Source organism: Tupaia chinensis, unplaced genomic scaffold, assembly GCF_000334495.1.
Source record: "Tupaia chinensis unplaced genomic scaffold, TupChi_1.0 Scaffold000099_1, whole genome shotgun sequence".
Taxonomy (NCBI): Eukaryota; Metazoa; Chordata; class Mammalia; order Scandentia; family Tupaiidae; genus Tupaia; species Tupaia belangeri.
Genome location: NW_006159563.1, coordinates 5397584 through 5411703, shown reverse-complemented (window position 1 = coordinate 5411703; position 14120 = coordinate 5397584). Strand labels below are relative to the sequence as shown.

The window sequence follows — 14120 nt, the reverse complement described above, 5'->3', positions numbered from 1 at the left end:
GAAAACTCAAATTAAGTGGTTAATAGTACAGAATTCCTACAATGAAAATCTTTAAAAATATCTTCTGAAAACATTTCTAAGAAAGCCATCTGCCCTACAGCTTTAGCCTTCAAATTGAAAGCGAGTTCTGAAAACTGGCCTTGCAGGAGTGAAAATTTTCTCAAATACATTTCCAAAATGTAAGAGAATCTCGAAGAAAAGATACACTTAAAATACAACTGAACTCTTCCAATAGGAGAATGACTTTATATCAGCAGTGCTTCTTATGGAAGACCTAAGAGTTCTTTAGTCAATAAGAATTTACTGAGGGGGGACCAGTAGTTGGCATAATGGCTATGTTGCTGGACTCCCACGTAGTTAACTGAAGTTCGAGTTCTGGACCCGGTGGCTTAAACTCACACCAGGCGCATGTGCGTGTGTGCCCAAGATCCTGTGAGGAGAATGGAGGAGAAGAGATTGCGGCATGGCCATCCTCCCTAGGGGTGATTTCTCGTTTTCTGTCTCTCTGTCTTTCTGGGGAGCACATGTGCCCTATAGCAAAAACCTCTTCCTCTCCAAAAAAAAAATTAAATAAAATAAAAAAGAATTTACTGAGGGGCCCGACAAGAAATATAATTTTTAAGGAGCACTTAATATTTTTTAAGAGAACACAGAAAGGCACTGTCCTTAGAAGCTACTCTATCCTAAAACAGTCAGTACAGACAGTAGTGAACACAAAGACACACACACACACACACACACACTGTTATCACAGATCGGGATACACAGCAGGCTCTCCCCAAGCAGTCATGGCTCATGTTTTTACAGTATTAACTCTAAACTCTCAGATCCTTTGGTTAGTGGCCTTAGGCTTATGCTGGCCTATTTAACCATCCTCATAGCCTAGGACCCCTGGCGTATCCTTCTAACTAAACGCACACAAGTCTCCTTGTCCTATGAACAAACCATATTCATGGCAATAAATCACGTTCACTGACTTAAGCAGAATGTTCTCTCTTGTCTCTGAAAAACAGTCAGAATCGACCAAATCCTCAACTCTCCACTCAACACATACTTTATTCAGAAAGCTATTCATCTCTGCTTAAGCCCTCAAAACCTTTCTGTCCTCTGGTTCACAATACTGAACAGAAAAACTGTTTAAAAATCTCAAGAATTACTTCTTCATTATTTGATATGCATTAGTTTCCTTTATCCAATTAGATGATAAGTTCCTTAAGGGAAACTCCAGTTTTGGTAATAATAGTTTCAATTAGAATAACATTCCCACTGATAACAATTGCAAACTGTGGGTAAAATGTCAAAGCAAACCGTTTAAAGATCCTGGTTTGAGTAATCAAACCAGGCAAAAGATTGAAGGAGTCACATTGGGTAGAATACACATTTAGGGGCCAGCAGGTGGAGAAGTGGTTTGGAGGACTCCCACAAGGCCAACAGCAGTTCGAATCCTAGACCAGGTAGTTTAAAAATCACACCAGACATGTGTAGTGTGTGCCCAAAATCTCAGGAAGAAAATGGAGGAAAAGAGATTGCAGCACGGCCATCCCCTCTGGGTGATTTTGCACTGTCTCTGGTCTCTTTCCAGTGAGCACCTATGCCCTAAATGCGGAAAACCTTAAAACACACACACACACACACTCACACACACACACACGCACACACATTTATACTTTTTTTTTTTTTTTTTGCTGGAGGGCACTTTGCCATCTGGTTGTGCTACCTGACTGAAGTTAAATTAAGGAGAAACCCATAATCTATTTTCCTGAGACACTTGAAGATTTTTGAGACTCCTCAAAACAGTAGACTAGCTAGAAACTGAGATACTTGTGTGAAAGGAAGACGTGCAAATAAATATATTGGCTTCCCACAAATCTGTAGATGACCCTTCAATTAAACATGCACAGGTTCAAATTCAAGTAGTCCAGGACAGTGGGAAAAACGCTGGGAGACTGAAAGAACTCAGATGTAAGATTAAAGGAGCCAAACTGTGGCGGTGCTCACCACAGAGGACATCTACAGTTCCATTCCTGCCAGATTAGCGGGCTTTGATAAACACCCAAGCTTTCTGGTGAACCCGCAAAAGGGTTATGTCTCAGACAGAAAGGTTTACTAGGACTAAATGATTTACCCAAGGATCAAGACACAATTGAAATAAATCCGTTCTAATGAAGCATAAATCCATCTCTCCACAAATTCAAGGTAACCCACAAGCAATCTGACTGCCTGCTGAAACAAAGGGATCAGCATTATTTAAAGAACACAACTGCACTCTACATCTCATTTACAACATCCAATATACAATTAAAAATGACTAGACATGCGAAAAACTAGGAAAACATGACCTAAAATCAAGACCAAAATGTGTCTAAATAAAAGCTCAGATACTTTGTCGCCAATATCCTCAGAGTAGACAAATGTGCTAAAGAAAGATAATGCTGGCTGAAGGGAAATGAAACCTGGTGGAAATTCAGATCCATAGAAAGAAAAAAAGAGCACTAGAAATTATAAATAAGTGAACAAATAAAAAGATGCCGTTTCTTTCTTTTCTTAAGCTCTTTAATATTCCATTATTTAAAGTGAGAATTCCTTAAGGGTAGACAGTATATAATACAGAGGAGACTTGATAGTTCTTTAGTGAATATTTATTGGCTGTGACTTCCATGCGGTTAGTTTTTTAAATTGACGTGAAAAAGATAAAAATCTATCATCTTAATTACTTCTAAGTGTACAGTTCAGTAGTATTCAGTATGAAGAGAATTCAAAAAGTTCGTGGAAAATGGGATTAAAGTAGAAGTTAGTCTGGAGCCAAAATTGTTTGCAATTTGCTTGGTTTTTAATAATATGAATTTTCCATGAGGTTTTTAAAAAACCTTTCATATATATTCATACCATTGTGAAACAGATCACTATAACTTTTATCTTATAACACTAAAAGCCTATACCCATTAAACAATTCTTTTCCCTATCTCCTGTCACATGTTAATTTTTAAACACAGGATAGAATGATATTGGTGCAGGTTTCTAATTCTCCCTCCCTGTCTGTATCCCTTCTTTACCTTACTTCTTCTGTTATCCAGTTCTATTATATTCTTCAAAATACATTGTTAGAATAATCCCATTCCTTATTGTCTGTGGAGTTCACTCCTTGGCATCCTTTTTAAAAAGGGAAATTAATGGCACCTGGTTCCTGTTTGATGAATGTCTTTCTATGTTCTGAATTTTTAAAAATTCCTTATAATTGTCTGGGCCTCTGATACTAATGGTATTAGAATTTTTTATTTTGTTTTTCTGCCTCAGATTGCTACTATTAAGGTTTTTTTCTCTCCTCTTTTTTTGGAGAGGTTTTTTGCTATAGGGCACGTACATTCACCAGAAAGACAGAGAGAGACAGAAAGTGAGAAATCACCCCTGGGGGGATGGCCATGCTGCAATCCCTTCTCTTCCATTCTCCTCTTGGGATCTTGGGCACGTATGCACATGCGCCCGGCTTGAGTTTATGCCACAAGGCCCAGTACTCAAACAATGTTTGACTACATGGGAGTCCAACGATATAGCCATTACGTCAACTGCTGGTCCCGCTACTATTAACTCTTATTAAAAATTTTTTCTACCTGTATTATTCAACTTGTTTCTTTTTTTTTTTTTTTTTTTTGAGAGGTTTTTTGCTATAGGGCATGTGTGCTCACCAGACAGACAGAGAGAGACAGAGAGACAGAAAGCGAGAAATCACTCCCCAGGGGGGATGGCCACACCACAATCCCGTCTCCTCCATTCTCCTCTCGGGATCTTGGGCATGCACGCACACGCACCCAGCGTGAGTTTAAGCCACCGGGTCCGGGATGCAAACTGCAGTTGACTATTTGGGAGTCCCTCAACTTGTTTCTTAAAAAAAAAAAAAGTAATAAAAATGACAGCAGCTCACTGACTCATTGTAACTTAGGCTACTTAAGTGTCTCGATTTTTACATAAATTGTATAAATATGTATTTTTGACTCAGTGCAACTACATGTCATTTAAGTATCTCAATGAATGAGAACTCTACATCTATTTTATAGATAAGAACATTGAACTGAAAGTAGGAGATAATTTACCAAAGGGGATAAAACTAGTTAAGTGGCAGAACTGAAATTTGTGATTAGGTCTTTCGACTTCAAATGCTACATATTCTTCGTTTTCATTAACCTGTTGAAAATATTTTTCTTAGCCAGACAACCCATATACTACAACATACATTTAGACAGATAGATAGACAGATATGTTTTGAAAATCAGTATTCCCCAGATGTCCCTGTGCTGAATCTATTTCAGTACCTGTACATGTGCTCTCACCAAGGAAACCCGTTATCCCTGAGTGCCTACAGGCAGGGGCCCTGAACTGACCCGCTTGTGCAGACGTTCTGCTTCCTCTTGATATGCAGCAAGCTGCTGTTTCCATTGTTTCACATTGGCAGTGGATTCCAACAGGGCTGCAGTGAGTTTGGCATTATTTCCTTTGAGGGTAGCCAGTTCAGCCTCCCAGTGTTTGCTGATTGCTGAACTAAAAAGAAAGAAAAAGAAAATTCTATCCATTACACTGCATATTGATACTTTGAAGGGACAGCAATCCTTAGTTCTATTACAGGGTTTTTGGTCTAAAAACGTTCACAATAGAATGTGTGTATACACATGAGACAGACAGAAAGAGAGAAAGAGGAACCATGGGATTCATTCACACCGCAGTCCCACTTCCTCCAGTCCTCCAGCTCGCCAGCCCACCAGCCAGCCAGGATCCTGGGCATGTGCACGTGCTCAGGGCCAGGACTCAAGCCACAGTTGGCATGTGACCTCCAGCTATACAATCTGGTCTACTACCGACTATACCACCAGGCTGGGGCTATTTATTTCATCTTATTCAGAATATTTAAATGCCAAAATTTTTAAAATTTGCTGCAATAAAATTGATTTTATATAATAGGCTAGGCCCAGGAATTGGTTCTAATGACTAAAGTTCTGCCATAATTCCAGTATCAGATATAGAAGACTAAAGCAATAATTTTTTCTCTCATTTAATGTTCTATTTGAAAAGTTACATAGAAATAAGTATCTCAGTTGGGACCAGCAGTTGGTATAATGGCTATGTCGCTGGATTCCCACTTAGTCGACCACGATTCGAGTCCCCAACCCAGTGGCTTAAACTCACGCCGGGCACGTGTGCGTGTGTGCCCAAGATCCCAAGAGGAGAATGGAGGAGAAGGGATTGTGGCATGACCATCCCCTCTGGGGGGTGATTTCTCGCTTTCTATCTCTCTGTCTGTCTCTGTCTGGCTGGTGAGCGCACGCGCCCTATAGAAAAATCTCTGAAAAAAAAAAGTATCTCAGTAAAGACCATTTTCTATTACAAAGGCAATTCTATTAACTGGGAAGACCCCTCTCTTGGTAATTCCTTTCTTAACTTCCCAATAAAGAAAGAACTGCCTCATTTGAAAGAAAAAGGTTGTTTCTCTTTCTCATTGAACAGTTCATTTCTATTAGTGAAATTCTACTAACCTCATCCCATTAACTAATTAGTATTGCTTACAGCTTTCTTTAATCACCATTTTTGTGTTTGGTATGTTATTTTCATCACAGAGCAAGTGGTTTTGATGGATTAATATTTTATAGTAGCATTAATATATATTACATAACAGCAAGTATAGTTTCCATCATCAAATTTCTAAAGCTCATTACAGAATAATACATATCACATCATGAACCCCTGATATGCTGCATGGAGAGGACACAAGATCATTCCTGTGCTATTCTTGCCAAAAATGCATACTTTAGTCAAATAATGAGAAAACATCACATAAACCTAAACGGAGGCCCACTCTGCAAATTAACTGATGGAAATCCTTCAAAAGTGTGAAAAAAATGAAAGACAGGAATGTAATAGAGAAGAAGAAAAAATAAATAAATACACCGGGGGATCTGTATAAGTTCACAGAACAGACAAGGGACATTGGTGAAAACTGAGGTTTAGTTAGTAGTAGCCTATCATGCCAATTCTCTGAATTTGATCATTATACTGCAGTTACATAAGATGCTAATACAAAGTGAAGTTGGTAAAGGGTATACGTGGACTCTACAGTTTTTCTAACCTTTCTTTAAGTCTAAAATTAGTTTAAAGTGATAAGTTAAAAATGCATCTAAAGTTTACTATGTAAGAAAATCTTATCAAAACATGAGAAGACAGGCTCAGGCACAGTGGGGCAGCGCCACAAATTCTCTGCAATGCTGGAAGCCACATGGAGAATTGAGGTTTGGTTCCTGGGGTTGGCTTGTGTACCACCAGAATACGGTGCATGTCCATGATCCTAGCTGGTTGTGAAAGCTGGGTTAGAAGAAAAATTACAGAATGAGACCCTATTGAGGGTGTTTATGCCTCTGTGTGTGCGTGTCCTCATGGAAGAAATAAACTTTAAAACATGCATGAAAGGACAGAATAAAACAGTAAGCTAAGCTATTAATTAAACCACTTATAGCTCTTTTCTAACTTTTCTTTTGTGGAGTGATTTTTCTCAGATTTAGATTTCTGAGCAAAAGCATGTATCAATTTTACCTGCTCTAATTGAATTACATATTTTTAAAAAACCATCTACCAATTTTTTCCCTTCAGAACCCTGAATTTAATTTAAAAGAATCTCTCAATCTGACAACTGATTTTTTTTTAAAGGTTTTTGCCATGGCGTACATAAGCTTGCCAGGGAGGGAGAGAGAGAGACAGAGATAGAGAGGCAGTGAGAAGAAAAGTGAGAAATCACTTCCTAGGGGAGGTGACCACGCCTTAATCCCCTGTCCTCTATTCTTGAGATTTGGAGCATGCATGCACACACAAGAGCCTGGTGTGATTTTCAAGCCACTAGATCCGGGACGCCAACTGCAGCTAGCCATGCAGGAGTCCAGTGCCTTTAATACGGTGCTACCTGTTGGCCCCCTAGACAATTGAAATTAAAAAAAAAAAAAAATTTACCAGAGAGTATATATGCTTGCCAGAGAAAGAGAGACTAAGAAAGCACCCCTCGTGGGGAATAGTCATGCCACAATCCTTTCTCCATTTCCCCTTTTGGGACTTTGGGCACACACGCATACACACCCAGCATGTTTCTCAAGTCACCAGGCCTGTGTGACTATGCAGCTAATCATGTGGGGTCCAGTCACCTTGATCACTATGCCACCAGCTGACCCACAACTTAAATCTTACTGAACTAATTTAAACATGTATTATATACAAATATTACACTCCTTTAAGTATTAAAGAGAACAAAAATGATTTTGAATATGTACTTTCATTATCTATTTGTTAAAATTATACAACTACGGGACCAGTAGATGGCAAATGTTTACATCGCGGGACTCCCATGTAGTCGACCACAGTTCTATTCCTGGATCTGGTGGCTTAAAACTCATGTATGTGCGTGCCCAAAATCCTGAGAGGAGACTGGAGAGAAGGGACTGCAGCATGGCCATCCCCCCAGGGGTGATTTCTCGCTTTCTGTCTCTGTCTCTCCAGCAAGCGCACACACCCAATAGCAAAAATCTCTCTTAAAAAAAAATTATACAACCACATGTCTTTATAGCAGGAGCAGAACAATGACAAAGGTACTTTATATTTTATTTCTCTAAATTTTATTTTATACTTTATAGATAGAAAGATCCATTAAGAATTTGAGAACTCAGCCTACATTACAATTAGTTCAATAATTTTCTGTGTGACCTTGGACCCATCTCTCAACCACTTAGATCCTCAGTTCTTCCTATGTTAAATGAAGAGATGAACTGAAATCTGTACTGTCCAAATGTTAGTCACCAGCCTCCTGTGGCCATTTAAATTTCAACTGCTCAAAACTAAAGTTAAAAACTGTGCTTCTCAGTCACATGAGGCACATTTCACGCCCTTCAGCCATATTCGGCCCCTAGCTACCATACCGGGCAGCGAAGATATGGAACATTTTGTTGATGACAGAAAGTGCTGCAGTACAGTGTTAGAAAACCTACATTTTGACACTGACTAGTTTTTCAATTGGGTATTATAGGCTGAACTGTGTCTTCCCAAAATTCATATGTTGTTGATGTCTTTTTTTTTTAATAATTATTTTATTCTTTAATTACTTATTTATTTATTTTTTTACCAGACAGAGACAGAGGGTGAGAGTGAGAGAGAAAGTGAGAAAGCAAGCCACCAGATTCAGGACTTGAACCCTGGTCAGCCATGTGGGAGTGTCCTGCGTCTTAACCACCATGCCACCTGCTGGTCCCTGTTGTTGATGCCATAATCCCCAGTACCTCACAGTGTGACTATTTAAAAATGGGATTTTCAAAAATACAAATTAAGGTTAAGTGAAGATCATAAAAGTGAGCCCAAATCTCTACTTTGATCACATTGGTGGATGCCCAACTGTAAAAATATGTCAAAACTCATAAAACACTATGAAGAAAGAATGGATCTTACTGTATACACATTATACTTCAGTTTTTAAAAAAATCACCATACTACCAATGGAACAAGAAAGCTTTCTAAGCACTTTTTTTTTAAGAATTATTTATTTAATTTTATGTATTCATTCATTTATTTTAATTTGACCAGACACGCACACTCAGAGACAGACAGACAGACAGATTGGGGAAGTGAGAAAGCAGAAAGCAAGCCACCAGGTCTGGGACTCGAACCATGGTCAGCCATGTGAGAGTGTTCAGCACCTTACCACCTGCTGGTCCCCTATAAGCACTCTTTGATGTTTTTGTCTGTGAGGATTACAAATAATCAGAAAAACTGCACAGTCAAGACTTGTTAGAGTGAGTAGAAAATTCTCTAGGCAGCTCCATGCATGTGTGTGTTGACATGGGAAGATATTCAGTGGGCAGGAAGCAGGGCGATAAAAGAGTCAAAAATAAAAAGGAAGGTGAGTGGGCAACTAGAGATGAGGATAAGAAGTAGATGAGGGAAATAGGATTAGAGGCAAGGATACACAGAAAGGAATGGGACACTGACAAAACAATGAAAGAGTGGCTTGGGGCAGTAAGAAACTGAAGCAAGGCCTCTCTGTCAAGATAGTAAAAGGTGAAGGTACAAAGTCTTCATATACTACAATACATTTTTTGTATACTACATATACTACAATACAATTCCATGAACATGTCTTGAGTTCCTAATAAGTGAGATGTAACCAAAAGCTATCTAATGGCTTCCCATTGACCTTTTTCTTCTTTACTTCGCAGAGCCCCAAAGTATTACTGATTGGACTTCAACAGAAAATAATTGTTGACCTAAATTTTGATTGGACTTCAACAACAACAACAAAGTTAACCTAAATTCTTATCAGATATTTTTGTGTACAATGTACAAGAATACAGTAAACCATAACAATTTGATTGAATAATCAAGTACTACATGAAAGCAGGTTAATGCTACTCTTTTACATTTCTTCACATTTTAAAATTTACATTCTATCATCATACATCTCCATAGCACACAATATGTAGTACATGACAATAAAATCAAGGATAACACCCTATGCATCATTTTTAACAGAGAATTTTTGTCTTTTAAGTGTTTCTTCTATTTGTCCCTGCCACCCACCCTCAACATCCACTCTCTTCCCTTACAGTCTCTGGTATCTACATTTATCTTCTCTACGAACATAACTTTAGATCTTCCAATTTCTGCCACAGAGCGCAGACATTCAGTATATATTAAGTGGGAATATACAGTGTATGTCTTTCAAAGTCTGACTTACTTTGCATAGCATTAAATCTTCTACTACTATATTCATCTTCTTTGAATCAAATGACAGGGTCTCACTGTTCCTTATGGCTGAGTAGTACTCTGTAATATACATGTGCCACACTTTTTAATCCAGTCATCAGTTCTAGGGTACTTAGATTGACTCCATGTCTTAGCAATTGTAAATAATGCTGCAATAAGTATGAATGTGTAAGTGCCTTTCCAGCTGTGTCTTCCTAAGCTCTGGGTAAATACCGAGGAGTGGGATTACTGAGTTATACGGTAGTTTTATTTGCAGGTTTTGGCTATGTTTTTGACAGTGGCTATACTAATTTACATTCCCTTCAACAATGTAAGAGGATTCCTTTTGACCACAGTCTTGCCAGTACTGTTGTTCATTATTATTATTATTTATTAAAGTCACTCAAAGTGGGGATAAATGGTACTCATTGTGGTTTTGATTTGCATTTCCCTTCATTTAGAAGACATTGAACATTTTTTCACATGCACTTTGGCCATTCACATGTCTTTCTTGCAGAACTGTCTGCTCAGTTCACTTGGCCATTTTTTAATTGAGTTATTCACTGTTTTGAGTTCTTTATATAGTCTGGTTATGAATCCCTTGTCTAAGGAATAATATGCAAATATTTTCTCCAATTCTGAGGGCTGTCTCTTTATTCTGTTGTTTCTTTTGCTATGCAAAGGAAGTTGGAGTTTCCCCCAAAGTTTTCCTTTAGTAGTTTTAGAGTGTGGAGTTTTACATTGAAATCTTTGATCCATTTTGAGTTGGTTTTTGTTAGAGGTGAGAGATCGGAGTCCAGCTGTATTTTTCTGCAGGTGATATCTAGTTCTTTCAGTACCATTTGCTGAAAATAATTTTTACTTTTTAAAATTTAATCTTATTTATTATATTATCATTACTTTCCAATATGCTATAGGGCATGTACACTCACCAGGGAGAGACAGAGAGAGGGAGAGAGAAAGTGAGAAAGCAAGCTCCAGTTCTTCCTGGAACCACTGCTGGCCATGTGGGACTCCAGAGACTTAACTACCATGTCACCTGCTGGCCCACTTGCTTTTTTTTTTTTTTTTAAAGAGGTTTTTGCTTTAGGGTGTGTGTGCTCCCAGAAAGAGACAGACAGATGCAGTGAGAGGGAAAGTGAGAAATCACCCCCCAGGGAGATGACCACACCACAATCCCTTTTCTTCCATTCTCCTCCTAGGATCTTGGGTATGTGCACACACATGCCCAGCATTATTTTCAAGCCACTGAGTCAGGAACTCAAACCATGGTTGGCTATGTGGGAGTCCAGCAATGCAACCGCTATGCCATCTGCTGGTCCCAGAATTTTTACGTTTTTACATTTGATTACATGGTAACTAAATATGTGCCTTAAGGTTATTTTGCAAGCTTATTAATCTGAATTTTCTCTTTTTTGGTAACTATAAATTTTTCATAAAACTTTCTCGCTTGCTCTTGATGAGCTATTCCTTAGAGCATAGTGTTCCTTTCACCATCAAGTATATAAAGGCTTCTATTGGAATCCTCTATACAACTTTGACTTTTAAACAATGCAGAGGATATCCTAAAGGAAGTCTCACATGTGAGCTGATGGACTCAATCCTTACACATACAAATATGTTGCACATTAATTTTGAAGAAACAATATTCCTTTCTCTAACCTTCAACCCTAAAATAGTACATTCCTCCCCCATAAGACCAACTTTTGGCAGTTATCTATACCTTTGAATTAATTCTGATATCAAAATTTTAAGCTAGCATCTTGTATTTCAGGAATACTTTTTTAAAAATATTTGAGTTCTCTGCTTGCTAATTTGGTCCTCTTTCATAAGTACAGTTTTTGTAGTTTTACTTTAAACTTTTTTTTTAAAGTTTATTTAATTCAATTCTTTCTTTCATGAAAGAGAGAAAGAGACAGGCAGCCTTTATCTCACTCTGTGTCCTTCCCCCAGCCTTCTCAGTGAGGCAGGACCACAGGCATGTACTTGAGCCAGAATGTACAAGTAGACCTGAGAAACAAACCCTGATCCTTGACACAGCTTCCAGCACAGCTTCCAGAGCATTGAGCTACCACTGTACCATCACAGCTGAGCCCTTACATGCACTGTTCACGAAGAAACCACTAAATTATTCAGTTGGAGATAGCAATTTACAATACTGAAATACCACTATAAATGCTGGAATAAAAACAAAATAACTCTTTATTCTTGTGACTGTTCAGTAAAGTTTTCCTTCAAAAAGGTCCAGCTGGCTTTCTATTGACTTCAAATCTAGAGGGAGTGCTAAACACTCCAAAAACATCATTTGAAGGATTCCTTAAACTGGAATTTTGCAGACTTCCCTTATCTGAAGTCAAAGTTCTGTGAGAAAGTATTAAACTTTATTAAACTAGTTACATAAAATCAGAAAGAAAAAGTACTTCAAAAGACTACATACGAAATGAGTGTAATGCATGAGCAATGCACTTATTTCAAATGCGAGCTGTCACTAGCAGAATCTAGGAAAGCTCTCTCTCCCATGCCTCCAGAGCCCGAGATCCACCAGCACAGTCTCTAGAATTGTAACTTTTTCGTGTATTTCCCAAGCATGTCAATTACACAGAACCAGGTACACATGTATGCCAGCCCAAAATCCCGAGAGGAACATGGATGAGAAGGGACTACAGCGTGGCCATGCACACATCCTATGGTAAAAATCTTTTTAAAAAAGTTTGTTGATGACTTTTCGTTTTGAATTGTTAGTATGTGAGTCCCAGCTAGAGACAGAGAGGGGAAGGGAAAAAGCAGCCCGGCCCTAATCCTCTCTCCGCTTCTCTTATCCTGTCTGGATTTTTCACACACATGCACCCAGTCTGTTTTTCGAGCTTCGGGAGCAAGGATTCAAACTATGGTCAGACATGTGGGACCTAGTTCACTTAACCATTAGGCTATAGGGTCAAGTCCTAATGAAATTTTAAAGGCAGTTCCTATAGTAAATTGGAATTAATTTGGTCATATTCTGGGACACACGATGTTCAGAACTGTAAAGGAATTTAAGTACTAAGCCTGGTAGTACCACTGACTCAGAAAATCTCTTTAAAAAAGGGGAGTGGAGAATGCCTTAGAGATAAGAGAGTAGTTTTAAAAGAAATACTGATGACTAATGTTAGGGTTGGCACAAAAAGATAAGGAGTTGAAAAATGTAGATATACATTATAGATTTAAAAGTCAACTGGGGGGCCAGTAGATGGTGTGGTGCTTAAGGGTGCTAGACTCCAACATGGCCAACTGCAGTTTGAGTCCCAGATCTGGAGGCTTACTTTCTCACTTTCTCTTTCTCACTCTGTCCCTCTCTGGTCAAAATTAAAAATAAATAGTTAAACAAAATAATTCTTTTAAAAAAATAAAAGTCAATCAGACCAGCTCTATTGTCTGGTGAAGGCTGCCAGATTCCTTATGGCTGATTACATGGATCAAGTCCCAGACCCAGCAGGTTGGGAAACATGCCAGGCATATGTGTGCACCCAAAATCTCAAAAGAAGGGAGAGATGGAGAAGGGACTTCAGCGTGACCACTCCCCATGGGACCGCTTTCTCCTCTCCCTGTCACTCTCTCTCCGGCCAGTCCATGTGCCCTCTAGTATACATGTGTGTGCATATGCAAAGAGAATCAGAAGAGTTGGTCTCTAAATATGATAAGGTTAGAAGAATCCCTAAAGCCATTAATTGTGCATATATTGCACATGTACAAAAGTGGCATATGTTAAAACCTATGGCTAGCCTTCCTTTTGGCCGGAACCACCATCTTCCAGTAGGAGCAACATGCTATGCCATACGACCTAAATGTAAACATACCATACCATGTGGGTTTGTGTTATATACTCTACGAAGTTCACAATGAAATAAAATCACCTCAGTGTATTTCTCAAAGTTTATCTCTGTTATTAAGAAACACATGACTGTACTTTAAAATGTATGATATATGCCTTTATATATTATAAATATATGTGCCTATAAATATATATATGCCTATAAATATTTCTGAGTTGTAAAGAATTTTGTTAAATTTATACCAGTAAGAACCAACTGTTGAGAAAAGTGGTTAAAAGAACAGGGCTTGGGACCATCAGATGGGGTAATGATTATGTTGCTGGACTACCACATGGCTGACTGCAGTTCGAGTCCTGGCAAAACTCATGGAAAAAAATTAATTAATTCTTAAACAAACAAACAAAAAAGCCTATAAAGTAAAAATGTTACACTAAGCCAGGGTTTGTTTATTATTGAAGACAGAAAAATATTTTTGTAAGTTTAGTGCAGCCTAAGTATACAGTGTTCAAAAAGCCTATAGTTGTTGGGGTTGGCAGGTGGCATGGTGGTTAAAGG

General features: G+C 38.4%; 1 protein-coding gene across 1 annotated transcript in view; it reads right to left on the bottom strand.

Annotated features, from left to right (window-relative positions):
• Positions 1–14120, bottom strand: part of HOMER1 (homer scaffold protein 1) — a 168729-nt gene that overhangs the window by 28157 nt on the left and 126452 nt on the right. The window contains exon 6 of the mRNA XM_027769956.1: positions 4377–4533. Coding sequence (XP_027625757.1) covers positions 4377–4533 — 157 coding nt within the window. The remainder of the gene's footprint in view (positions 1–4376; positions 4534–14120) is intronic.